Genomic DNA, 25,176 nt, shown 5'->3' with positions numbered 1-25,176 from the left:
AGTACAGTTCATCTATCATTTATTAAAGTTACTTGCTTATTTGCAGCAGGTCAGTAATCAGGAGGGAGGAAGGAAGGGATGGAGGAAAGAAGGAAAGAATGAAGAAGGGAGAAAGGAAAAGAGGAAGGGAGCAAGGAAGGAAAGAAGGACAGAGGGAAGAAGGAAGGGAGCAAGGGAGGAAAGGAGGGAAGGAAAGAAGAAAGGAGGAATGAAGGAAAGGGGAAGGGAAAAGGGAGGAAGAAGGAAGGAAGGGAGGATGAAGGAAAGGAAGGCAGGAAGGAAGGAAAGGGGGGAGGAAGGGAGGAAGAGAGGAAGAGGGAAGGAAGGGAGGGATGAAGGCAGGAAGGAAAGGAGGAAGAAGGACGGAAAGGAGGGATGAAGGAAGGGAGCAAGGAAGGAAAGGAGGGAGGGAAGGAAAAAAGGAAGGAGGGAGAAAGGAAAAGAGGAAGGGAGCAAGGAAGGAAAGAAGGACAGAGGGAAGAAGGAAGGGAAGGAAGGAAGGAAAGAAAGAGAGAATGAGGGAGGAAGGACAGATAGAAGGAAGGAAGGAGGGAAGAATGAAGGAAAGGAGGGATGAAGGAAGGAGGGAAGGAAGGAAAGGGGGAAGGAAGGGAGGAATAAGGAAGGAAGGAAGGAAAGTGGGAAGAAAGAGAGGAAGAAGGAAGGAAAGAAGGGATGAAGGAAGGAGGGAAGGAAAGAAGGACAGAGGAAAGAAGGAAGGGAGGGAAGGAAGGAAGGAAGAAAGGAAGGAAGGAAAGGAAGGAAAGGAAGGAAAGGAAGGAAAGGAAGGAACAACAGGAGGGTTAAATAATGATATGCACAAATCTCCAACTCTCTCTGCTCGCTCTGCTCCGTCTGATGATCAGTTCCTGCAGAGCTCCGAGGTTTTCCTGGTAAAACAGGAAACACTTCCTGGTTTGCCCAGAATGATTAACAGTGGCTGCCGCTCCGCACCGAGCCTCCGAGCCTCCGAGCCACTGAGCCTCCGAGCCTCCGAGTCTCCGAGTCTCCGAGCCTCCGAGCCTCCGAGCATCCGGACCAGACTTAATCAGTTCTGGATGTGAAACCTGAGCTCACACAGCTCAGCTACAATCATTGATTACATTTTTAAACTCTTTGTTTATTATGACTTTTTATAACTGAAGCAACATTTCACTGAAACTCAAAGGTAGCAGATCAACTTCTCCTCCTTCCTTCCTTCTTTTCTTTCCTGCCTTCCTTCCTCCTTCCTTCCTTCTCTCTCCCTTCCTTCCTTCCTTCCTTGACTCAGTTTCCCTGAAACCCTGAAAGGTTGTAGATCAACTTCTCCTCCTTCCTTGCTTCCTGCCTTCCTTCCTCCTTCCTTTCCTTCTTTCCTTCCTTCCTCCTTCCCTCCTTTCCTTAATTCCCTCCTTTCCTTAATTCCCTCCTTCTCTCTTTCTTTCCTCCCTCCTTTCTTCTTTCCTCTCTCCTTTCTTTCCTCTCTCCTTCCTTCCTTCCTTCCTTTCTTTCCTGCCTTCCTTCCTCCTTCCCTCCTTTCCTTAATTCCCTCCTTCTCTCTTTCTTTCCTCCCTCCTTTCTTCTTTCCTCTCTCCTTTCCTTCCTTATTTCTCCCTCCCTTCCTTCCTTTCTTCCTTCCTCCCTTCCTTTTTTCCTTCCTTAATCTTTTCCTTTCTCCCTCCCTCCTTCCTTCCTTCCTTCCTTCTTTTCTTTCCTGCCTTCCTTCCTCCTTCCCTTCCTTCCTTTCCTTCCTGCCTTCCTTCTCCCTTCCTTCCTCCCTCCCTCCTTCCTCCCTCCTTTCCTTTTCTTCCTCCTTCCTCCCTCCCTTCCTTCTTTGACTCAAGGACAACAGGAGGGTTAAATCATATTCTTTGGTCTGAGAGATGTAAAAAAGAGAGACAGCCTGTCCTCTGAAAGACGGAATCCAGAGAGAAAGGAGGCTGAGCTCTTAATTAAACTTTGATGAAAAAGAAGAGAATATAATTTCCTGCTTATTAAAAACACGTTTTATAGAATTAAAAGTACAAACAGGAAACAGAATGACAATCTAAATATCTGATGAGCTGAAAGCAACAGACGGGCGACTACTTCCACGTGACTGAGCTCGCCCCCCCCCCCCCCCGAAACATAACATAAGCTCGGCCCTCCAATTATTTAGAGAAAGAAGCTCCGCGGGGGGTCAAAGGTCGCGGCTATTTATTACTGAATCAAAAGGAAGCCCGGTGTTTTTTCAGATGCGTCCAGGAAGTCTAGCGCTGCATTCCCACACTAACCCTGCCGTGTTTAGACTGGGGGGTCCCGAGGTGGAAGTCACAAACTGAAGGGTCCTCACGTTTCAGTCTGAAAGCTGCACCAGACTAACTCTTTATGTTCAAATCTCCATGTTGCCATAGCGATACTGGTTAATCGAGAAGCTGCTGATTCAGTTTTATACACAGATAAACGCTGATGTCATCATTCGTCCTGTTAGATTTTTTTTTTTAATGTGTCCATGAGGTTTAGTTTAAATTTAAAGGGTTAAACGCCTTTCTCCCTCCTCCCTTCCTTCCTTCCTTCTTCCTCCCTCCCTCCCTCCCTTGCTTCCTTCCTTCTTCCTCCCTTGCTTCCTTTCTTCCCTTCCTTCTTCCTCCCTCCCTCCCTCCCTTGCTTCCTTCCTTCTTCCTCCCTTTTTTCCTTTCTCCCTCCTCCCTTCCTTCCTTCCTTCCTTCCTTCTTCCTCCCTTTTTTCCTTTCTCCCTCCTCCCTTCCTTCCTTCCTTCTTCCTCCCTTTTTTCCTTTCCTCCCTTCTTTCTTTCCTTCCTTCCGTCCTTCCTTCCTCCCTTCCTTCCTCCCTTCTTTCCTTCCTTCTTTCATCCCTCCCTTCCTTCCTTCCTTCTTCCTTCCTCCCTCCCTTCCTTCCTTCCTTCCTTCTTCCTCCCTCCCTCCCTCCCTCCCTCCCTCCCTTGCTTCCTCCCTTCCTTCCTCCTTTCCTTCCTTAACTCGAGGACAACATGAGGGTTAAAGGGTTAAAATGTGAAAATAAACGTATGAATAACTTCACACATTCTCTTTTTGTGGACCCAGCATCAAATTTCTGCTTTTAATCCATTTAAAGAGAATATATTAGAGGATTATGGCAAAAATGTCTAAGTGGTGTAATCATAAAAACTTTGTACCAAATAATTGAAGGTTGCTTAAAAACAGTAAATGGAAGGAAGGAAGGAAGGAAGGGAGGGAGGGAGGAAGGAAGGAAGGAAGGAAGGAAGGGAGGAAGCAAGTTGAATTATTTGGTTACAGTGGTTACACCACTTAGACATTTTTACCATAATCCTCTAATATATTCTCCTTCCTTCCTTCCATCCTCCCTCCCTCCCTTCCTTCCTTCCTTCTTTCCTTCTTCCCTTCCTCCCTTCCTTCCTTCTTTCCTCCCTCCCTCCCTCCCTCCCTCCCTGACTTGCAGCTTTCTCCAACTTTCACACAGTGTCATATTCACATACCAAAGCTCATCCAGGCCTCGACCTTTGACCTCCTGACCAGCAGGGTCTCTAAAGGTCTCAAAGGGTCTCGAAGGGTTGGTGCTTGTTTAAGATCAGCGGACTCACTCTGGTCCAATGACACTGATCCTGATGAAGAACGTCTCCTCTGCATCAGTTTAGCACACAGGTGGGACGGACACATGCACATTCCTCCCTGATTGGGGGTAGGGGGGGGGCGGTGGGGGGGGGGCTGCACTGAGACTGTAGATATGAGACACTTATTTTAAATCCTTAAATCACATGAAGTGTTTTTGTTCACAGATCGTCACCAAATACGAGGAAGGGAGGGAGGGAGGAAGGAAGGAAGGAAGGGAGGGAGGAAGGGAGGAAGGAAGGAAGGGAGGGAGAGAGGAAGAGAGGAAGGAAAGGAGGGAGGGAGGAAGAAGGAGGGAGGAAGGGAGGAAGGGAGGAAGGAAGGGAGGGAGGAAGGAAGGGAGGGAGGAAGGAGGGATGGGAAGCGAAGGAAAGGAGGAAGGAAGGGAGGGAGAAAGGAAGGAAAGGAGGAAGGAAGGGAGGGAGAAAGGAAGGAAGGAAGGAAGGAAGGAAAGCGGGAGGAAAGAAGGGAGGAAGAATAAAGGAAAGGAAGGAAGGAAGAAAGGAAGGAAGGAAAGAAGAAAGGAAGGGAGGAAGGAAGGAAGGAAGGAAGGAAGGAAGGAAGGAAGGAATGAAAGGAATTTAGGAAAAACAACAGCAGGGTTCCACTCACAGAGAGAGTTCCCTGTAGAGGGCGTGGTGAGGTTAGGGTCCGCTCTCTCTCTCTCTCTCTCTCTCTCTCTCTCTGTCTCTCTCTCTCTCTCTCTCTCTCTCTCTCTCTCTCTCTCTCTGTCCAGCTCGGGTTTCTGAAGCACTCAGAGAATCTGAGAGGCGTGGGGGTGAAATCCTCTCAGACTTACTGCACCCTTTGTGTCGCTGCCTCAAGCACTCGAGCAGGTGGAGCAGCTGAGAGTCGATAGCAACTGCTGCTGCTGCTGCTGCCGAGCAACCATCACGGGATCCGACCAGTCAGAAAGCCTCTCTGGGAACAGCAGCGCAGCAAACACTCAAATATGGATCCACTGAGAGGAGACCAGCTGATTATTAGCCTTATATGGGCATGTGATCGCTGGTTGTGTAAAAAAAACCAACATAAATGAAGTCCTTCCTTCCTTCCTTCCTTCCTCCCTCCCCTCTTTCCTCTGCCCTTCCTTCCTTTTTCCCTCCTTTCCTTCCTTCCTCCCTCCTTTCCCTCTTTCTGTCCCCCTTCCTTCCTTTCCTTCCTCCCTTCATTCTTTCCTTTCCTTTCCTTTCCTCCCTTCCTTCTTTCCTCTGTCCTTCCTTCCTTCTGTCCTTCCTTCCTCCCTCCCCTCTTTCCTCTGCCCTTTCTTCCTTTTTCCCTCCTTTCCTTCCTTCCTCCCTCCTTTCCTTCCGTCTTTCATCCTGCCTTTTTCCCTCCTTTCCTTCCTTCCTCCCTCCTTCTCTTTCTGTCCTCCTTCCTTCCTTTCCTTCCTCCCTTCCTTCTTTCCTTTCCTTTCCTCCCTTCCTTCCTTCTTTCCTCTGTCCTTCCTTCCTTCTTCCTCCCTTCCAGATGAGATGATTTTATACTGTTTTAGTTTGTTTAAAAACAGTAAATGAAGTCATTATTAGTATAAATCCACTTAAATACACTGTAGGTGATAACATATTTAATATCTATCATTCTTTTGTGGTTACACCATTTGACATTCATTAGTTCAACTGTTACAGATTGATAATATTATCAATCTGTAACAGTTGTAACATTTCAGTACAATACAGTTTAACTTTCTTCTTCCTCCCTTCCTCCCCTCCTTCCTCCTTTCCTTCCTTCCTCCCTCCTTTCCTTCCCTCCTTCCTCCTTTCCTTCCTTCTTCCACCTTCCCTTCCTTCTTCCGCTGACCTCTCTAGTCGGCTTCCTACTCTGACTTTTCTCCTTCCTCCTTTCCTTCCTTCTTCCTCCTTCCCTTCCTTCTTCCGCTGACCTCTCTAGTCGGCTTCCTACTCTGACTTTTTTCCTTCCTCCTTTCCTTCCTTCTTCCTCCTTCCTTTCCTTCCTCCGCTGACCTCACTGCTGACCTCACCGATGACCTCACTAGTCGGCTTCGTACTCTGACTTTTTTCCTTTCCTTCCCTCCTTCCTTCCTCCCTCCTTTCCTTCCTTCCTTCCTCCACTGACCTCACCGCTGACCTCTCTAGTCCGCTTCTACTCTGACTTTTTTCCTTTCCTTCCCTTCCCTCCCTCCTCCTTTCCTCCCTTCCTCCTTCCTCCTCCTTCCCTCCTTCCTCCGCTGACCTCACCGCTGACCTCTCCAGTCGGCTTCGTACTCTCTGACTTTTTCCCCCTCAGTGAAAACAAGATGTAAAGTTTCATTTCCTTCTCCAGAAGAAGCTCTGAGGCTCGTGTCAGTAAACAGTCGGAGCGCTGGCCAGACTCACATGCTTTATATCAAATGGACGAGAAAAGGAAAAAATGTACAGTTGGTGAGTCCAGCTTTCTCCAGACGGCGTGTTTGCTCTCCGCTGTTTGGATTCCGTTTGTAGTTTTTATTTGTCACTTCCTGTGGGGAGTAGATTTTATGGCAGGCTCCTTCCTCTCTGTGGCTGCTTTCCTTCTTCAGACCAGGGCTATTTCTTCATAGGAATATTATCAATCCCTTCTTCCTCCCTCCTTTCCTTTCTTCTTCCTCCTTCCCTTCCTCCCTCCCTCCCTCCTTTCCTTCCCTCCTTCATTTCTTCATAGGAATATTATCAATCCCTCCTTCCTCCCTTCCTCCCTCCTTTCCTCCCTTCCTTCCCTCCTTCATAGGAATATTATCAATCCCTCCTTCCTCCTTTCCCTCCCTCCCTCCTTTTCTCCCTTCCTCCCCCCTTTCCTTCCCTCCTTTCCTTCCTTCCTCCCTCCCTCCTTTCCTTCCCTCCTTCCTCTCTGTGGCTGCTTTCCTTCTTCAGACCAGGGCTATTTCTTCATAGGAATATTATCAATCCCTCCTTCCCTTCCTTCCTCCCTCCTTTCCTTCCCTCCTTCATTTCTTCATGGGAATATTATCAATCCCTCCTTCCTCCCTCCTTCCTCCCTCCTTTCCTTCCTTCCTCCCTCCCTCCTTTCCTTCCCTCCTTCCTCTCTGTGGCTGCTTTCCTTCTTCAGACCAGGGCTATTTCTTCATAGGAATATTATCAATCCCTTCTTCCTCCCTCCTTTCCTTCCCTCCTTCATTTCTTCATGGGAATATTATCAATCCCTCCTTCCTCCCTCCTTTCCTTCCCTCCTTTCCTTCCTTCCTCCCTCCCTCCTTTCCTTCCCTCCTTCCTCTCTGTGGCTGCTTTCCTTCTTCAGACCAGGGGTATTTCTTCATAGGAATATTATCAATCCCTTCTTCCTCCCTCCTTTCCTTCCCTCCTTCATTTCTTCATAGGAATATTATCAATCCCTTCTTCCCCCCTCCTTTCCTTCCCTCCTTTCCTTCCTTCCTCCCTCCCTCCTTTCCTTCCCTCCTTCCTCTCTGTGGCTGCTTTCCTTCTTCAGACCAGGGGTATTTCTTCATAGGAATATTATCAATCCCTCCTTCCCTTCCTTCCTCCTTCCTTCCTTCCTCCCTCCTTTCCTTCCCTCCTCCCTCCTTTCCTTCCTTCTTCCTTAATCTTAATGTTTTAACCTTCATGTCATCCTCCAGGGTCAAATTGACCCCGTCTGTTTTGACTGTTCCTTCTTTCCTCCTTTCCTTCCTTCCTTCCTTCCTTCCTCCATTCCCTTTTCTTCCTTCCTTCTGTCCTTCCTTCCTTCCTCCCTCCGTCCTTTCCATCCTCCCTTCCTTCTTTCTTCTGTCCTTCCTCTTTTCCTTTCTCCCTCCCTCCCTTCCTTATTTCCTCTGTCCTTCCTTCCTTCTGTCCTTCCTTCCTCCCTCACTCTGTCCTTTCCTTCCTCCCTTCCTTCTTTCTTCTGTCCTTCCTCTTTTCCTTTCTCCCTCCCTCCCTCCCTTCCTTATTTCCTCTGTCCTTCCTCCCTTCCTTCTTTCCTCCCCCCTTCCTTCTTTCATCTGTCCTTCTTTCCTCCCTCCCTCCTACCTTCCTTATATTAAAGAACCGCTATAAAAAAAAACTTCTGTTGGTGTTGAGGTATGAGGACTGGTTGGTCTAATTCGATTCCCATTGTCTGTGGGAGGGCAACAGGAGGGCAAAAAATGAGATATAATTAAATTTAAATGAGGCCTATTGATCATAATTTCCAAACATATGTGTAAAACCTGTGGTAATAAGTTGGGATGAAGTTGGCTAAAAAGGCCTAACACAGAATGGGATGAGAGTTTATACCTTTAAATCAGAGGTGTCAAACTCATTTTCATTCAAGGGCCACATACAGCCCAATTTGATCTCATGTGGGCCGGATCGGAAGGAAGGAAGGAAGGAAGGAAGGCAGAAAGGAGGAAGGACAAATGGAAGGAGGTGGGAAAGAGAAGAAAGGAAAGACAGGTGGAAGGAAGGGAAGAATAAAAGTGAGGAGGGAAGAAAGAAAAGAAGACAGGAAGGACAGATGGAAGGAAGGAAGGAATGAAGGAGGGACAGATGGAAGGAAGGGAGGAAGGACAGACGGAAGGAAGGAAGGAAGGAAGTTAAAATGATAGGAAGGAAAGATGAAAGGGAAGAAGGAATGAAGGAGGGACAGATGGAAGGAAGGGAGGAAGGACAGACGGAAGGAAGGAAGGAAGGAAGGAAGGAAGGAAGGAAGGAAGGAAAAAAAGACAGGAAAAGGAAAAGTGGGCCGAATCGGACCCCTCGGCGGGCCGCTTCTGGCCCACGGGCCGCATGTTTGACACCCCTGCTTTAAATAAATGTTTGAGTTTTGACAGAAGTTGCACGTCCGATGGAAAGACATCCCGAGGGTCTTAGTGACCGATGTTTGCCAAACACACGAGCTCTCACCCTCCAGCTGAACCTCAAAGTGTTGACTCACAAAGCTGCAAAACACAATCCCTCAGAATAATTAGCAGACATGTTCAAACCCATGCTCCCCAGTCATGGCATGCTAACCCCTCGCCCTGCCCCAACGCCCCCAACGCCCCCAACGCCCCTCCCAATGTCCCTCTGGTATGCTAGACAGCTGCCCGGCGATGACACTGCACATACAGACCCTCACCCTCTGTGGACCTGCCAGCCTGGGGGACATTTAAACTTTTAAAGGGCCAAACGTGACAGCTGGGGGTGTTTACATGCTGTGTGGGAGTGGGAGTGTGTGTGTGTGTGTGTGTGTGTGTGTGTGCTGTATATGACTTCTTGAGCTCATCCACTCACTGCCAGACTCACCAGTCACACATATCGAGGACTAAAGGACCTGAACACTTCTCCTTTTCTGAGCAGATCATTTTTGAACTTTTGATTTGAGCTGAACTCTGAGTTTAGTTTAGTTTATTTGGATCCCCCATTAGCTGTTACCCAGGCAACAGCTACTCTTCCTGGGGTCCACTGTGAGTACACTGACATCTTCAGACTTGAGGAGCTTCTGAACCCTGCAGGATATCTTCTCATCTCCGAGTGTTTGACTTGCTCTCCGTCCATCATGGGTGCTTATATCGCCAAGATGCTGCTGCCCACAGTGAGCAGTCTGGTGTTCCTGCCTGCAGCCAGCGTGGCCACCAAGAGAGGTTTCCACATGGAGGCCATGGTCTACTTCTTCACCATGTTCTTCACTGCGGTAAGAGAAGCACACACACACACACACACACACACGCACACACACACACACACACACACACACACACACACACACACACACACACACACACACACACACACATACACACGCACATACATACACACACACACACACTACACTGATGGTTATAGCTGCTGTAAAGGCTTTTACTGTTTGGCAGGAAGGAAGGAAGGAAGGTAGAAAGGGAGGAAGGACAAATGGAAGGAGGTGGGAAGGAAAGAGAAGGAGAAGAAAGGAAAGACAGGTGTAAGGAAGGAAGGAAAGAATAAAAGTGAGGAGGGAAGAAAGAAAAGAAGACAGGAAGGAAAGATGAAAGGGAGGAAGGAAAGGTGTAAGGAAGGAAAAGAATACAGGAAGGAAAGATGGAAGGAAGGGAGGAAGGAAAGGAGGAAAGAAGGAAGGTAGTAAGGAAAGAAAGAAATGAGTAAGGAAGGGAGAAAGGAAGGAAAAAAGGAAGTGTATGTGTAAGGTAGGGAAGGAGGGGAAGAAGGAAGGAAAAATTAAAGAAAGAAGGAAGGAAGGAAGGAAGGAAGGAAGGAAGGAAATAACAGTCAAAATTAGACGGGGTCAATTTGACCCGGGAGGACGACATACTGTGTGTGTGTGACGTGTCTCTCTGTAGATCTATCATGCATGTGACGGGTCGGTCCTCTCCATCCTGTGTGTGTGTGTGTGTGTGTGACCTGACTCTGTGTGTGTGTATGTGTGTGTGTGTGTGTGTGTGTGACCTGACTCTGTGTGTGTGTGTGTGTGTGTGTGTGTGTGACCTGACTCTGTGGGTGTGTGTGTGTGTGTGAGCTGACTCTGTGTCTCTCTGTGTGTCTCTCTGTAGATCTATCATGCATGTGACGGGTCTGTCCTCTCCATCCTGTGCTTCATGAAGTACGACATCCTGGAGTACTTCAGCGTCTACGGCACGGCCCTCTCCATGTGGGTCACTCTCATCGGTAAGTCCTGCTTTACTGTCTGCCTGTCACACTCTGTATGTCTTTTATTTTGAAAGGGCTTCAGATATAAATAGTAACAGCGAAAGTGTTTTGGTGAGAGTTGAGAGTGATTGAAAGAGCTTGATGTCTCACTCTCTCCTCTATAATCCATGTCCACAATCAATCATCCTCCCGGGTCAAATTGACCCCGTCCGTTTTGACTGTTCCTTCTTTCCTTCCTTCCTTCCTCCATTCCCTTTTCTTCCTTCCTTCCTCCCTCCCTCCTTCTTTCCTTCCTCCCTTCCTTCATTCTTCTGTCCTTCCTTCCATCTTTTCCTTTCTCCCTCCCTCCCTCCTACCTTCCTTATTTCCTCTGTCCTTCCTCCCTTCCTTCTTTCCTCCCCCTTCCTTCTTTCCTCCCTCCCTCCTACTTTCCTTATTTCCTCTGTCCTTCCTCCCTTCCTTCTTTCTTCCTCCCTCCTTTCCCTTTCCTTCCTCCCTTCCTCCCTTGACTCGAAGACAACAGGAGGGTTAAAATTAACATAAGCATTAAAAATATCTAACCAAACCCTCTTAAACCTTGCTTTTGCCTTCCTTACTTCCTTCTCTCTTTCTTTCCTCCCTCCTTTCTTTCCTTACCTCCTTCTCTCTTTCTTTCCTCCCTCCTTTCCTTTCTTACCTCCTTCTCTCTTTCTTTCCTCCCTCCCTTCCTTCCTTCTTTCCTCCCTCCCTCCTTTCCTTCCTTCTCTCTTTCTTTCCTTCCTTACCTACTTCTCTTTCTTTCCTCCCTCCTTTCCTTCCTTACCTCCTTCTCTTTCTTTCCTCCCTTCTTTCCTTCCTTACCTACTTCTCTCTTTCTTTCCTCCTTCCTTCCTTCTTCCTCCCTCCCTCCTTTCCTTCCTCCTTTCCACCTTCCCTTCCCCTTTTCCTTCCTTCTTCTTTCCCTCCTTCCTTCTTTCCACCTTCCCTCCCTCTTTTCCTTCCTTCTTTCCTCCCTCCTTTCCTTCCTTACCTCCTTCTCTCTTTCTTTCCTCCCTCCTTCCTTCTTTCCTCCCTCCTTTCCTTCCTTCTTCCCTCCTTTCCTTCCTTCCTTCTTCCTCCCTCCCTCCTTTCCTTCCTCCTTCCTTCTTTCCTCCCTCCTTTCCTTCCTTCCTTCTTCCTCCCTCCTTTCCTTCCTACTTTCCTCCCTGCTTCCTCCATCCCTCCTTTCCTTCCTTCTTTCCTCCCTCCCTCCTCTCCTTCTTTCCTCCCTCCCTCCTCCCTCCTTTCCTTCCTTCCTTGACTCAAGGACAACAGGAGGGTTAATTGATCTTTCTAAAAATAAACCTAACCAACAAACTCAATATGAACACAGTCAGCATTTAAACACAATCATTATCTTGTTAGCCCTGAACTACATTTCCCATGAGGCCTTGCCCCACAGGCGTGCTTACTAAAGCCGATGTGCTCTGCTTGCAGCTCAGTGGAGCAGTTGTTGGTAACATATGTTGAGTTCGGCTCACATGTGGCTCGCTCTTATCCTCACATATGATCACACACACACACACACACACACACACACACACACACACACACACACACACACACACATCGGGGGCCCCTGAGGTTCTGTAACAAGGGGGTTTAAATCACGTGTTGCCGAGGGGCTTTAACTCCCAACCAACAGTTACCTTTCCTTCCTTACCTCCTTCTCTCTTTCCTCCCTCCCTCTTTTCCTTCCTTCCCTCTTCCTCCCTATCTCCTCCCTCCTTTCCTTCCTTCCTTTGTCCTCCCACCCTCCCTCCTTTCCTTCCTTCTTTCCTCCCTTCCTTCTTCCTGCCTTCCTCCTTTCCTTCCTTACCTACTTCTCTCTTTCTTTCCTCCCTTCCTTCTTCCTCCCTCTCTCCCTCCTTCCTTCTTTTTTTCCCTTCCTTCTTCCTCCCTCCCTCCCTCCTTTCCTTCCTTCCTTCTTTCCTCCCTCCCTCCTTTCCTTCTTTCCTCGCAGCTCAGCGGAGCAGTTGTTGTTAACATATGTTGTGTTCGGCTCACATGTGGCTCGCTCTTATCCTCACATATGATCACTCACACACACACACACACACACACACAACACACACACACACACACATACACACACACACACACACACACACATCGGGGGCCCCTGAGGTTCTGTAACAAGGGGGTTTAAATCACGTGTTGCAGAGGGGCTTTAACTCCCAACCAACAGTTACGACAGCTGACGGCACAGATTGAACCGTCGTGTTTGGTGGAGAGAGAGAGAGATCATTACAGCACATATATGGTTAACCCTCCTGTTGTGCTCCCGGGTCAAATTGACCCCATCTCTTTTGACTGTTCCTCACTTCCTTCCTTCTCTCCTTACTGCCTTCCTCTTTTCCTCCTTCCTTCCTACTTTCTTTCCTTCCTCATTCCTTTTTTCCTCTCCTTACTTCCTTCCTTCCTTCGTTACTTCCTTCCTTCCTTCTTCATTTTCTTTTTTTCACTTCCTTCCTTCCTCATGTCCTTCCTTCCTCCCTCTTTTCCTTCCTAACCCTAACCCTTCCTTCTTTCCTCCTTTTTCGCCCTTCCTTCGTTCCTTCCTCATCCCTTCTTTCCTCTCCTTCCTTCCTTCCTTCCTTCCTTCCTCATTTCCTTCCTTCCTTCCTCCCTCTTTTCCTCCCTTCCTTCCTTCCTTCCTTCTTTTTTCCTTTACTCCCTTCTTTCGTTCCTTCCTCATTTCCTTCCTTCCTTCCTTCCTTGACCTGAGCACAACAGGAGGGTTAAATCAATCAATCTGTATTTGTATAGGCTCTTTACACATAGAGCAGGTTCTAAACCAGGGGTGTCAAACATGCGGCCCGTGGGCCAGATACGGCCCGCTGAGGGGTGCAATCCGACCCACTTGCCATCCAGTGCTCTTTTCCTTCTTTCCTCTGTCCTTCCTTACATACCTTCCTCTTTTCCTTTCTCCCTCCCTCCCTCCTTCCTCCCTCCATCCTTCCTTCCTTCATTCCTCTGTCCTTTTTTCCTTCTATCCTCCCTACCTCCTTTCCTTCCTTCATCCCTCCTTTCCTTCCTTTCCCTCTTTTCCTTCCTTCTTCTTCCCTTCCTTCCTCCCTTCCCTCCCCTCCCTCCTTTCCTTCCTTCTTCCTCCCTTCCTACCCTCCCTCCTTTCCTTTCTTCTTCCTCCCTTCCCTCCTTTCCTTCCTTTCCCTCTTTTCCTTCCTTCTTCCTCCCTTCCTACCCTCCCTCCTTTCCTTTCTTCTTCCTCCCTTCCCTCCCTGCTTTCCTTCCTTCTTCCTTCCTTCCCTCCCCTTCCTTCTTACTCCCTTCCTTCCTCCCTTCCCTCCCTCCTTTCCTTCCTTCTTCCTTGACTCGAGGACAACAGGAGGGTTAAGGTCCTTCAGCCAAATTAGGATGAGGTTATTGATTAATTCAGCCCTAACCCTAAAAACAAGTGAACCCATAAGAGTTTGCTGTCTTGTCTCCTTCTCCTAGCTCTGGGCGACTTTGACGAACCCCAGCGCTCCAGTATAACCATGTTTGGAGTGTTAACCACGGCCGTGAGGATCTACCAGGACCGCTGGGGCTACGGGATTTACTCTGGACCCATCGGATCAGCCATCTTCATCATCATGGTCAAATGGGTGAGGAGTGGGTGAGGAGTGGGTGCTTGCTGCTGCTGCTTTAGGATTTCAGCCAATGTAGAAAAATAATAGTGTATGGTCTACGGCCAAGTGAAATGAATTGGCGTTAATAGCCTGTCAGTAGTAGTTAACACTATATGCTGAGTCAAGTAGAAAAATGGACTTTTGCCTTTTGTAGTGAATCCATCTCTTTTATATTTTTCTTCCTCTGGGAGCTCCACTTTCAACATCTTCTACTCTTTATTTGCCTTTTCTCACCTTTCATTGTCTTTTCTCTCTCTCTCTCTCCCTCTCTCTCTTTCTCTTAACACCTGTCTTTCTCCTCCTCATTTCCTTATTCTCCTCTCTTCTCCTCTCTTTTCTTCTTTTCGTCCTTGAATACATGAATTACTCTCTCCGCTGCCCAGTTCTGCGTAGGGTTTCTTCCCGTTAAAAGGGGGAGTTTTTTTCCTCTCCGCTGTCGCCAAGTGCTGCTCATGGGGGGGAATGTTGGGTCTCTTTAAATTAACCCTTTATAGGACAGTCATTGAAAGGAAGGGAGGAAGGAAGGACGGAGGAAAGAAGGAAGGAAGGAAGGAAGGTAGGGGGGAGGAAAGAAAGAGAGAAGGAGGGAGGGAGGAAGGGAAGAAAGAAGGAAGGAAGGAAGAAGAAAGGAGGATGGAGGAAGAACAGATGGAAGGAAGGAAAGGAAGGACGGAGGAAGGAAAGAAGGAAAGGAGGAGAGAAGGAGGGCGGGAGGAAGGACAGATGTAAGGAAGGAAAGGAAGGAAGGACGGAGGAAAGAAGGAAGGAAGGAAGGTAGGGGGGAGGAAAGAAAGAGAGAAGGAGGGAGAGAGGAAGGGAAGAAAGAAGGAAGGAAGGATGGAGGAAGGAAAGAAGGAATGGAGGAGAGAAGGAGGGAGGGAGGGAAGAACAGATGGAAGGAAGGAAAGAAGGACGGAGGAAGGAAAGAACAATGGAGGAGAGAAGGAGGGCGGGAGGAAGGACAGATGTAAGGAAGGAAAGGAAGGAAGGACAGAGGAAAGAAGGAAAGAAGAAAAGGGGATGGAGGAAGGAAAGAAGGAAGGGAGGAAGAACAGATGGAAGGAAGGAAAGGAAGGACGGAGGAAGGAAAGAAGGAAAGGAGGAGAGAAGGAGGGCGGGAGGAAGGACAGATGGAAGGAAGGAAAGGAAGGACGGAGGAAGGAAAGAAGGAAAGGAGGAGAGATGGAGGGCGGGAGGAAAGACAGATGTAAGGAAGGAAAGGAAGGAAGGACGGAGGAAAGAAGGAAGGAAGGAAGGTAGGGGGGAGGAAAGAAAGAGAGAAGGAGGGAGAGAGGAAGGGAAGAAAGAAGGAAGGAAGGAAGAAGAAAGGGGGATGGAGGAAGGAAAGAAGGAAGGGAGGAGAGAAAGGAAGGACAGAGGAAAGAAGGAAGGAAGGAAGGTAGGGGGGAGGAAAGAAAGAGAGAAGGAGGGAGAGAGGAAGGGAAGAAAGAAGGAAGGGAGGAGAGAAGGAGGGAGGCAGGAAAGAACAGATGGAAGGAAGGAAAGGAAGGACGGAGGAAGGAAAGAGGGAAAGGAGGAGAGATGGAGGGCGGGAGGAAAGACAGATGTAAGGAAGGAAAGGAAGGAAGGACAGAGGAAAGAAGGAAGGAAGGAAGGTAGGGGGGAGGAAAGAAAGAGAGAAGGAAGGAGGGAGGAAGGGAAGAAAGAAGGAAGGAAGGATGGAGGAAGGAAAGAAGGAAGGGAGGAGAGAAGGAGGGAGGGAGGGAAGAACAGATGGAAGGAAGGAAAGGAAGGACGGAGGAAGGAAAGAAGGAAAGGAGGAGAGATGGAGGGCGGGAGGAAAGACAGATGTAAGGAAGGAAAGGAAGGAAGGACGGAGGAAATAAGGAAGGAAGGAAGGAAGGTAGGGGGGAGGAAAGAAAGAGAGAAGGAAGGAGTGAGGAAGGGAAGAAAGAAGGAAGGAAGGATGGAGGAAGGAAAGAAGGAAGGGAGGAGAGAAGGAGGGAGGGAGGGAAGAACAGATGGAAGGAAGGAAAGGAAGGACGGAGGAAGGAAAGAAGGAATGGAGGAGAGAAGGAGGGCGGGAGGAAGGACAGATGTAAGGAAGGAAAGGAAGGAAGGACAGAGGAAAGAAGGAAGGAAGGAAGGTAGGGGGGAGGAAAGAAAGAGAGAAGGAAGGAGGGAGGAAGGGAAGAAAGAAGGAAGGAAGGATGGAGGAAGGAAAGAAGGAAGGGAGGAGAGAAGGAGGGAGGGAGGAAAGAACAGATGGAAGGAAGGAAAGGAAGGACGGAGGAAGGAAAGAAGGAATGGAGGAGAGAAGGAGGGCGGGAGGAAGGACAGATGGAAGGAAGGAAAGGAAGGAAGGACAGAGGAAAGAAGGAAGGAAGGAAGGTAGGGGGGAGGAAAGAAAGAGAGAAGGAAGGAGGGAGGAAGGGAAGAAAGAAGGAAGGAAGGATGGAGGAAGGAAAGAAGGAAGGGAGGAGAGAAGGAGGGAGGGAGGGAAGAACAGATGGAAGGAAGGAAAGGAAGGACGGAGGAAGGAAAGGAGGAGAGAAGGAGAGATGGAGGGCGGGAGGGAAGAACAGATGGAAGGAAGGAAAGGAAGGAAGGACGGAGGAAAGAAGGAAGGAAGGAAGGTAGGGGGAGGAAAGAAAGAGAGAAGGAGGGTGAGAGGAAGGGAAGAAAGAAGGAAGGAAGGATGGAGGAAGGAAAGAAGGAAGGGAGGAGAGAAGGAGGGAGGGAGGGAAGAACAGATGGAAGGAAGGAAAGGAAGGAAGGACAGAGGAAAGAAGGAAGGAAGGAAGGTAGGGGGGAGGAAAGAAAGAGAGAAGGAAGGAGAGAGGAAGGGAAGAAAGAAGGAAGGAAGGAAGAAGAAAGGGGGATGGAGGAAGGAAAGAAGGAAGGGAGGAGAGAAGGACGGAGGAAGGAAAGAAGGAAAGGAGGAAAGAAGGAGGGTGGGAGGAAGGACAGATGGAAGGAAGGAAAGGAAGGACGGAGGAAGGAAAGAAGGAATGGAGGAGAGAAGGAGGGCGGGAGGAAGGACAGATGTAAGGAAGGAAAGGAAGGAAGGACAGAGGAGAGAAGGAAGGAAGGAAGGTAGGGGGGAGGAAAGAAAGAGAGAAGGAAGGAGGGAGGAAGGGAAGAAAGAAGGAAGGAAGGAAGAAGAAAGGGGGATGGAGGAAGGAAAGAAGGAAAGGTGGAGAGATGGAGGGCGGGAGGGAAGAACAGATGGAAGGAAGGAAAGGAAGGACGGAGGAAGGAAAGAAGGAAGGGAGGAGAGAAGGAGGGAGGGAGGGAAGAACAGATGTAAGGAAGGAAAGGAAAGGAAGGACGGAGGAAATAAGGAACGGTGACAAAGTGACTCGAGATAACTGTGTGTGTCGTGATTTGGTGCTATATCAATAAAGTTGGATTGATTTTGATGTTTGAAATTGTTGTTGTGGTGTTTTCAGCTGCAGAAGATGAAGCAGTTGAAGGCGGTGTATCCGGAGAAGGAAAGAAGGAAGGGAGGAGAGAAGGAGGGAGGGAGGGAAGAACAGATGGAAGGAAGGAAAGGAAGGACGGAGGAAGGAAAGAAGGAAAGGAGGAGAGAAGGAGGGAGGGAGGAAAGAACAGATGGAAGGAAGGAAAGGAAGGACGGAGGAAGGAAAGGAGGAGAGAAGGAGGGCGGGAGGAAAGACAGATGTAAGGAAGGAAAGGAAGGAAGGACAGAGGAAAGAAGGAAGGAAGGAAGGAAGGTAGGGGGGAGGAAAGAAAGAGAGAAGGAAGGACGGAGGAAAGAAGGAAGGAAGGAAGGTAGGGGGGAGGAAAGAAAGAGAGAAGGAGGGAGAGAGGAAGGGAAGAACAGATGGAAGGAAGGAAAGGAAGGACAGAGGAAGGACGGAGGAGAGAAGGAGGGCGGGAGGAAAGACAGATGTAAGGAAGGAAAGGAAGGAAGGAAGGACGGAGGAAATAAGGAACGGTGACAAAGCGACTCGAGATAACTGTGTGTGTCGTGATTTGGTGCTATATCAATAAAGTTGGATTGATTTTGATGTTTTGAAATTGTTGTTGTGGTGTTTTCAGCTGCAGAAGATGAAGCAGTTGAAGGCGGTGTATCCAGAGAAGACTGTCTATACGCAGCAGGTCGGCCCAGGCTGCTGTTTTGGCGCTCTCGCTCTGATGCTGCGTTTCTACTTTGAGGTGACTGTCATCACTATCAGCTCTTAAAACATTTTTTTTTTTTTTTTTTCTTAACCCTTAAACAGGCCTTACTAGTTATGTCATTTGCACCTAAAGTAAGGAAGGAAGGAAGGAAGGAAGGAAGGAAAGAAGGGAGGGAGGAAGGAAGGGAAGGAGGGAAGAAAGGAAGGAAAGGAGGGAGGAAGGGAAGGAAGGGAGGAGGAAGGAAGGAAAGGAAGGAAAGGAAGGTAGGAGGGAGGAAGGAAGGAAGGTAGGAAGGAAAAGAGGGAAGAAGGAAGGAAAGGAGGGAGGAAGGGAAGGAAGGGAGGAAGAAGGAAGGAAAGGAAGGAAGGACAGATGAAGGAAGGAAGAAAGGACAGAAGGAGGGAACATTTACCCTAACAGCTGAACTTAGAACTGAGGAAGGAAGGAAGGAAGGAAGGAAGGACGGACAGATGAAGGAAGGAAGGAAGGAAGGAAGGACAGATGAAGGAAGGAAGAACGGACAGATGAAGGAAGGAAGGAAGGACAGAGGAAGGACCCGGGAGGACAACAGGAAGGTTAGAGAGTCTGTATCTCCTGGTGCACGTTGTCTGTTTAAGGGTTAAACCCCTCGGATCATCCTTCCTTCATTCCTTCCTTCCTTCCTTCCTCCCGCCTTACTCCTTTCCTTCCTTCCTTCCTTCCTTCCTTCCTTGCTCCTTTCCTTCCTTCCTTCCTCCATTCCTCCCTCCTTGCTCCTTTCCTTCCTTCCTTCCTCCCTCCTTGCTCCTTTCCTTCCTCCTTTCCTTCCTTCTCTCCTAAATTCCTTCTTCTTTTCGTCCATACTCCTTTCCGTCCTTCCTTCCTTCCTTCCTCCTTTCCTCCCTCCCTCCTTACTCCTTTCCTTCCTTCCTTCCTTCCTTCCCTCCTTGCTCCTTTCCTTCCTTCCTTCCTCCTTTCCTTCTTCCTTTCCTTCCTTCTCTCCTAAATTCCTTCTTCTTTTCGTCCTTACTCCTTTCCTTCCTTCCTGCCTTCCTTCCTTCCTCCTTTCCTCCCTCCCTCCTTACTCCTTTCCTTCCTTCCTCCTGTCCTTCCTCCTGTCTTTCCTTCTGTCCTTCCTTGACCTGAGGACAACAGGAGGGTTAAAAAAAAAAAAAAAAAAGGTAGCAGACGGCTGTGGAGAGGTACTACCCAAATTAGATGTGCTTTTAACGATCCGATGCACCTCTCTGTCTGCAGGAATGGGACTACGCCTACGTCCACAGCTTCTACCATCTGTCTCTGGCCGTGTCCTTCGTCCTGCTGCTGCCCAAGAAGAATCGCTACGCGGGGACCGGACGAAACGCAGCCAAACTCAGCTGCTTCACCCTCTGCTGCTGCGTATGTTACCTTTTATTTAATATAAGAGGTCGTACAGTATGTGAAGGGTTAGGGTTATTTAATTTAATTGATCACCTGTTTAAAGTTCAGTATGTGAAGTTATTTATCTTGCAAACACATAAAGAACAATAGAAGGCAGAGGTCACATACAGCCCAATTTGATCTCATGAAGGAAGGAAGGAAGGGAGGAAGGAAGGCAGGAAGGGAGGAAGGACAAATGGAAGGAGGTGGGAAGGAAAGAGAAGGAGAAGAAAGGAAAGACAGGTGGAAGGAAGGAAGGAAAGAATAAAAGTGAGGAGGGAAGAAAGAAAAGAAGATAGGAAGGAAAGATGGAAGGAAGGGAGGAAGGACAGATGGAAGGAAGGAAGGAAGGAAAAAAAGACAGGAAGGAAAGATGTAAGGAAGGAAGGAAGGAATGACAGATGGAAGGAAGGAAGGAAGGAAGGAAGGAAGGAAAAAAAGACAGGAAGGAAAGATGAAAGGGAGGAAGGAATGAAGGAAGGAAAGATGGAAGGAAGGGAGGAAGGAAAGATGGAGGGAAGGGAGGAAGGACAAATGGAAGGAGGTGGGAAGGAAAGAAAAGGAGAGGAAAGGAAAGACAGGTGGAAGGAAGGAAAGAATAAAAGTGAGGAGGGAAGAAAGAAAAGAAGACAGGAAGGAAAGATGGAAGGAAGGGAGGAAGGAAGGACAGATGGAAGGAAGGAAGGAAGGAAGGAAAGAAAGACATCTGTCCTTCCTCCCTTCCTTCCATCTTCCCTTCCTTCATTCCTTCCTCCCTTTCATCTTTCCTTCCTGTCTTTTTTTCCTTCCTTCCATCTGTCCTTCCTCCCTTCCTTCCATCTGTCCTTCCTCCCTTCTTTCCATCTTTCCTTCCTGTATTCTTTTTCTTCCTTACACCTTTCCTTCCTCCCTTTCATCATTTTCTTTCTTCCCTCCTCACTTTCATTCTTTCCTTCCTTCCTTCCACCTGTCTTTCCTTTCTTCTCCTTCTCTTTCCTTCCCACCTCCTTCCATCTGTCCTTCCTCCTTTCCTCCCATCTTCCCTTTCTTCATTCTTTCCTCCCTTTCATCTTTCCTTCCTTCCATCTGTCCTTCCTCCCTTCCTTCCATCTTTCCTTCCTTCATTCCTTCCTCCCTTTCATCTTTCCTTCCTGTCTTCTTTTCTTTCTTCCCTCCTCACTTTTATTCTTTCCTTCCTTCCACCTGTCTTTCCTTTCTTCTCCTTCTCTTTCCTTCCCACCTCCTTCCATTTGTCCTTCCTCCCTTTCTGCCTTCCTTCCTTCCTTCCTTCCTTCCTTCCTGTTTTCCTCCCTTCCTTCCTTCCTTCCGGTCCGGCCCACATGAGATCAAATTGGCCTGTATGTGGCCCTTGAATGAAAATGAGTTTGACACCTCAGACCTACACTGTAAACATATCTAATTCATGGATGTCGCTCCTCATAATGAGTGAGCCGAATTGGACCCCTCGGCGGGCCGCTTCTGGCCCACGGGCCGCATGTTTGACACCATTCATGTCCATTCATTCTACCAATGGACAGTTTTTGACTTATATGTTTATCTTTGGCAGGAAGTAGTGCCATCTGTCTACTTAAATAATGTTTTTGGTGATTCAGGTGAACTCACCCTTTAGTAAATCAACTCCAAGCAGCAACCAGAAATTATTTTTCATTCTTTGAAATGTCAGAAAATAATTGCCAAAAATGCCCATAACTTTTCCCCCAGTCCTTGTTTACATCATCAAATGTCTTATTTTGTCCAACTAACGTTTCAAAACTGAATAATTTTTTAATTTATTAAAGGTAAACAAACTGAAACCTCATTTTGGAGAAGCTGCAAATCAAAAAAATGTCTGACAAAATAGCTGCTGATGAATTTTCTGTCAGTCTACTAATCATTACAACTTCAAATGTCCTTTACGTTGTCCTAATCACATCTCCCACGTGTTCCCTCTCCAGTCTATGTCCCCCGCTTCTTCTAAAGACGAGACGGACAAGCCTAAGAAGAAGCTGTCCCGCACTGTGTGGACGGTCCCCATCGAGAAGCCGTGGACACGAGGCTGCAGCACCCCCACCCTCCCTCTCTACAACCCCCCACCCTCCACGCCCGTCAAAGGGACGAGCATCAGCAAGCTCAAAGAGATGAACGGCTGGAAGTGACCCCGAAAAAACCCAACTGTCAGTCTGTCAGTCTGTGTCGTAACGTAGGACTTCATCCTGAGGAACAGGCATAGCGAGTGGTGTGTTATGAGCGGGAAATGGGAAGATAACCAAATAACTGTCAGCTCGATGCTGATAAACTTGTACGTGGCTGGTAAGTTAATTTACTTCAGCAGGAAACCAACCATCATGTGGACATCCCTTCGACTCCAAAAGTCGTTTTTTGGCTGGTAGAATATTTAAGGTCAGCAGCGACTTTAGGAATCCGCCGGCCGCCGTAGCCAGCAGGTAAAGCAACGCTATCGTCCCTGTCATGGTTATTAAAATTTAGAGGCGAGGACAAAAGGTAAATCAGGATTCTGGTGCCCTCGAAGACCCGATAAGAACGCAGCTGTCTGAAGCACTTGTCCAAAATCTGAGGACAGGCAGCGCGCTACGAAGAACACACACAGCACGAACAGGGAGACGGTGGCTGAGACAAGCCAGTAAAACTGACTGGAAAATTTATGAGAAGAACAAACAGGCAGATGGTTTATCTCTCCAAAATATATAAATTGTCTTTAGAAATGTTCCTCAGGGGACTCCCTTCGTCTGCTCGCCTCTGTCTGTCCGTCCTCCCTCCTCTTTCTCTTTCCCGTCTCTCGCAGGGAAGGGAAACACGCGGTCGAACTCAGCTATGAAAATTACAAGACTGTAAAGCACATTTTACCGTTTTTATACGTCCTGGAGGTGCCAAATGTGTCATGTGGAGCATCAGACGTTGGAGCGAGGGCTAGCGGCGGGCCCAGACGTCGGTCTGTAACCCGACTGAAGTATCTTGATGTGTTTTTGGATCAGCAGGTGGACTCTTCTGTCTGTTAACTTCAGTTTACTGACCGAGCAGCTTTGGCTATGATTTCTGTCCCCAATGTGCATTGTTCAGACAGTGTAATGTTTCTGGTGAAGCCTTTTATGAGTATATTGCTATTTATTACAGTATGGAAGATTATATATTCAGTGTACAGTATATAAGTGTGTTGTTCTTTTTATAATTTTGTAATTTTTTTCTAAATAAAATCAGATGCCTGTTTTTAACTGGTCTTCAGGGACTCTGTGGAATTTTTACAGCCTCAGCCATTATCATAATGAAATGATATGGATTTTACAGAAGCTGGCCATTGACAAAAAACCCTGACTGGCACAAACTTCAAGGCCCACTGCAGTCTAGCAACACTCACCCAAATCCAAACCCAAATATCTCGTTTCACTTTCACTTCAGGAGGACACCGGGTTGTGGGTCCGCGCACGTCACCTGCGCCGAACACTACCCAAAGACTACAAACGTGTTCTGCGTATCTTAGACAAAACAGTCTCCGGCCAAAACGTGAATGAACCACCACCTTCACCGGGGAATGTTTTGAGCCGGGGCCAAGCCACCAGCTCCTGTGCCCAGAGAAAGGTGTTTTTGTCTGGGCTCAGAAACCTGGCTGGCTTGGGCCACCGGCACCTCCTGGCTGGCTGCACCTCCCGGCCCTGACAGGACGGTAACCCGAGCCTTTTATTGCACAAGTGTGAAACACTTTTCAGCTCCTTTACGACCACTGTCTATCCCGCACCACTCTGCTGAGGGGCTACAGCCCACACACATGCAGGACTGTATTACTAGACACTTTCCACCATCTGTGACCCCTGATTTTAACCAGAACACTTAAATTAACACTAACTTAATCCTAAACTCTAGATGAGATGTTAGTAAAGGGGATAACCAGCAGAAACACAGCGTCTGGAGGTCTGAACCTGTCCAGCAGCGGCCGTGTTGGGCGGCCTCGCTGCTCAGCAGACATCGACAGTGTCAACACAATAAATGTTGATTGACACGAGTGCGAGCGTGGCCGTCTGCACCCACATTCCTCAACGTCGTGGAATTTCAGTGGGTATCGAAAAATATAATAAAGAAATACATCTGAACAAATAAAAAAATATGACTTCTTCACCAGTGAAAGGAGCACTTTCTCCAATATTCCACACGCGGCAGAAAGAAAGAGAAAGTTTGCTGTATCGATTTTCATTAGAGTCAATTAAGCACAAAAAGCTCTCTGCGTGAAGTAGCTGCGACAGACTCTGGTATGTGTGGTATGTTTGTGCTCTTAGCTATGTGCTGTGGGTACTTTCTATAGCGAGAGCAGCAGCAGCAGCAGCCAGTGTGCCACAGGTCCTTTCTCTGTGTGTCAGCTGTTGCCACAGCTGTTGTTAATGCTGCGAGGTCAGCTGCCTCCCAGGAAACACCACCGAGCTGCAGCCACAACACATCTTCACTGCTGACAGCGATCACCAGCGCTGCAGAGTCGCTGCGTCTGCTCAGCAACTAAAACTGCCAGCGTTAGTTTGTCTCTATGGAAAGAAATCATTAAGGTATCGTCCATTTTTTCTTTGAAGTGGGTTCACATGTTCATCTCTGATTTGTTGAAGTTTTTAAAAAGCTGGAAAAAATTAAAAAATTAAAAAAAATAATTATATTTGGTAACTTCTGTAAATATCCCAAAATATCCTTCCTTCCTTCCTTCTTTCTTTCCTTCCTCCCTGCCTTCTTTCTTCCCTTCCTCTTTTCCTTTCTCCCTCCCTCGTTCCTTATTTCCTCCGTCCTTCCTTCCTTTCCTTCCTTCCATCTGTCCTTCCTCCCTCCCTCCTTCTCTCCTCCCTTCCTTCTTTCCTTCCTCCGTCCTTCCTTCCATCTGTTCTTCCTCCCTCCCTCCTTCTCTCCTCCCTTCCTTCTTTCCTTCCTCCGTCCTTCCATCTGTTCTTCCTCCCTCCCTCCTTCTCTCCTCCCTTCCTTCTTTCCTTCCTCCATCTCCCTTTCTTCTTCCTTCCTTCCTTCTTTCTTCCCTTCCTCCCTCCCTCCTTCTCTCTTTCTTTCCTCCCCCCTACCTTCCTTCCTTTCTTCCTCCCTTCCTTTCAATGAGTGTCCTATAAAGGGTTAATCAGGCGAGTAAATAGTTTAGTTAACACACGCCTCGCTTTCTTTCCCATGATGCACTGCTCACTCATAGCTTATACTTACTGCCATTGCTCAGAGGTAAAAGGCAGCTGTGTTGCCTTCTGCTGAGATTTATTCTAGTTTAATTCAATTAAATGTTATTTATGTAGCGTCAAATCATAACTAAAGCACTTTTCACATACAGCAGGTTGAGACTCTTTCATTTCATTTAACCCTCCTGTTGTGTTTGAGTCAAGGAAGGAAGGGAGGAAGAAGGAAGGAAAGGAGGGAGGAAGGAGGGAAGGAAGGGAGTAAAGGAAGGAAGGGAGTAAAGGAAAGAAGCCAGGGAGGAAGAAAGGAAGGAGAGAGAGAGGAAGGAACAACAGAAGGAAGGGAGGAAAGGAAATGAGGAAGGGAGGAAGGAAGGAAGGACGAAGGAAAGAAGTAAGGAAGGAAGGAAGGTAGGTAGGGGGAGGAAGGACAGAAGGAAGGAAGAAAGGGGGATGGAGGAAGGAAGGAAGGGAGGAAAGGAAATAAGGAAGGACGGAGGAAAGAAGTAAGTAAGGAAGGTAGGAGGGAGGAAGGAAAGAAGAAAGGGGGATGGAGGAAGGAAAGAAGGAAGGGAGGAAAGAGAGAAGAAGGAAAGAAAGAGAAGGAGAGAGGAAGGACAGATGGAAGGAAGGAAGGAAGGAAGGAAGGAAGAAAGGAAGGAAGTGTAGTGCCTTTCATGAAACCCAAGGTCGCTTCACAATAACAAGAACACACATTTAGCCGGCAAACCTTCCTGTCATCCTCCCGGGTCAAATTTAC

General features: G+C 48.0%; 2 protein-coding genes across 2 annotated transcripts in view; one reads left to right on the top strand and one right to left on the bottom strand.

Annotated features, from left to right (window-relative positions):
* The window catches only part of LOC128364330 (uncharacterized protein DDB_G0271670-like), a gene marked incomplete at its 3' end in the record, with an annotated part of 5,243 nt that extends 1,608 nt beyond the window's left edge, over positions 1 to 3,635 (bottom strand). Inside the window, exons 1-2 of the mRNA XM_053324871.1 lie at positions 3,455 to 3,635; positions 846 to 1,054 (exon numbers count right to left, since the gene is read on the bottom strand). Of these exons, the coding sequence (XP_053180846.1) occupies positions 846 to 1,054; positions 3,455 to 3,635 (390 nt within the window). The remainder of the gene's footprint in view (positions 1 to 845; positions 1,055 to 3,454) is intronic.
* Positions 3,636 to 9,038: 5,403 nt separating this feature from the next.
* On the top strand, positions 9,039 to 21,413 carry mymk (myomaker, myoblast fusion factor). Its single transcript, XM_053326188.1, has 6 exons — positions 9,039 to 9,173; positions 10,027 to 10,141; positions 13,601 to 13,749; positions 17,800 to 17,916; positions 19,117 to 19,257; positions 21,213 to 21,413. The coding sequence occupies exons 1-6, from the start codon at positions 9,039 to 9,041 to the stop codon at positions 21,411 to 21,413; spliced, it is 858 nt and encodes a 285-aa protein (XP_053182163.1).
* The last annotated feature ends 3,763 nt before the right edge of the window (positions 21,414 to 25,176 follow it).

The sequence above is a fragment of the Scomber japonicus genome, chromosome 9, assembly GCF_027409825.1.
Source record: "Scomber japonicus isolate fScoJap1 chromosome 9, fScoJap1.pri, whole genome shotgun sequence".
NCBI classification, from domain to species: domain Eukaryota; kingdom Metazoa; phylum Chordata; class Actinopteri; order Scombriformes; family Scombridae; genus Scomber; species Scomber japonicus.
Note: the sequence above shows the minus strand (reverse complement) of the source record. Positions and strands in the feature narration are given on the sequence as shown.

What these genes read in the sequence shown, in the direction of transcription:
- mymk (XM_053326188.1), top strand. Translation starts at nt 9,039, where the DNA reads ATGGGTGCTTATATCGCCAAGATGCTGCTGCCCACAGTGAGCAGTCTG. An exon ending in TCACCATGTTCTTCACTGCG is followed by an intron (nt 9,174 to 10,026) that starts GTAAGAGAAGCA and finishes GTCTCTCTGTAG; the next exon opens with ATCTATCATGCATGTGACGG. An exon ending in CATGTGGGTCACTCTCATCG is followed by an intron (nt 10,142 to 13,600) that starts GTAAGTCCTGCT and finishes TCCTTCTCCTAG; the next exon opens with CTCTGGGCGACTTTGACGAA.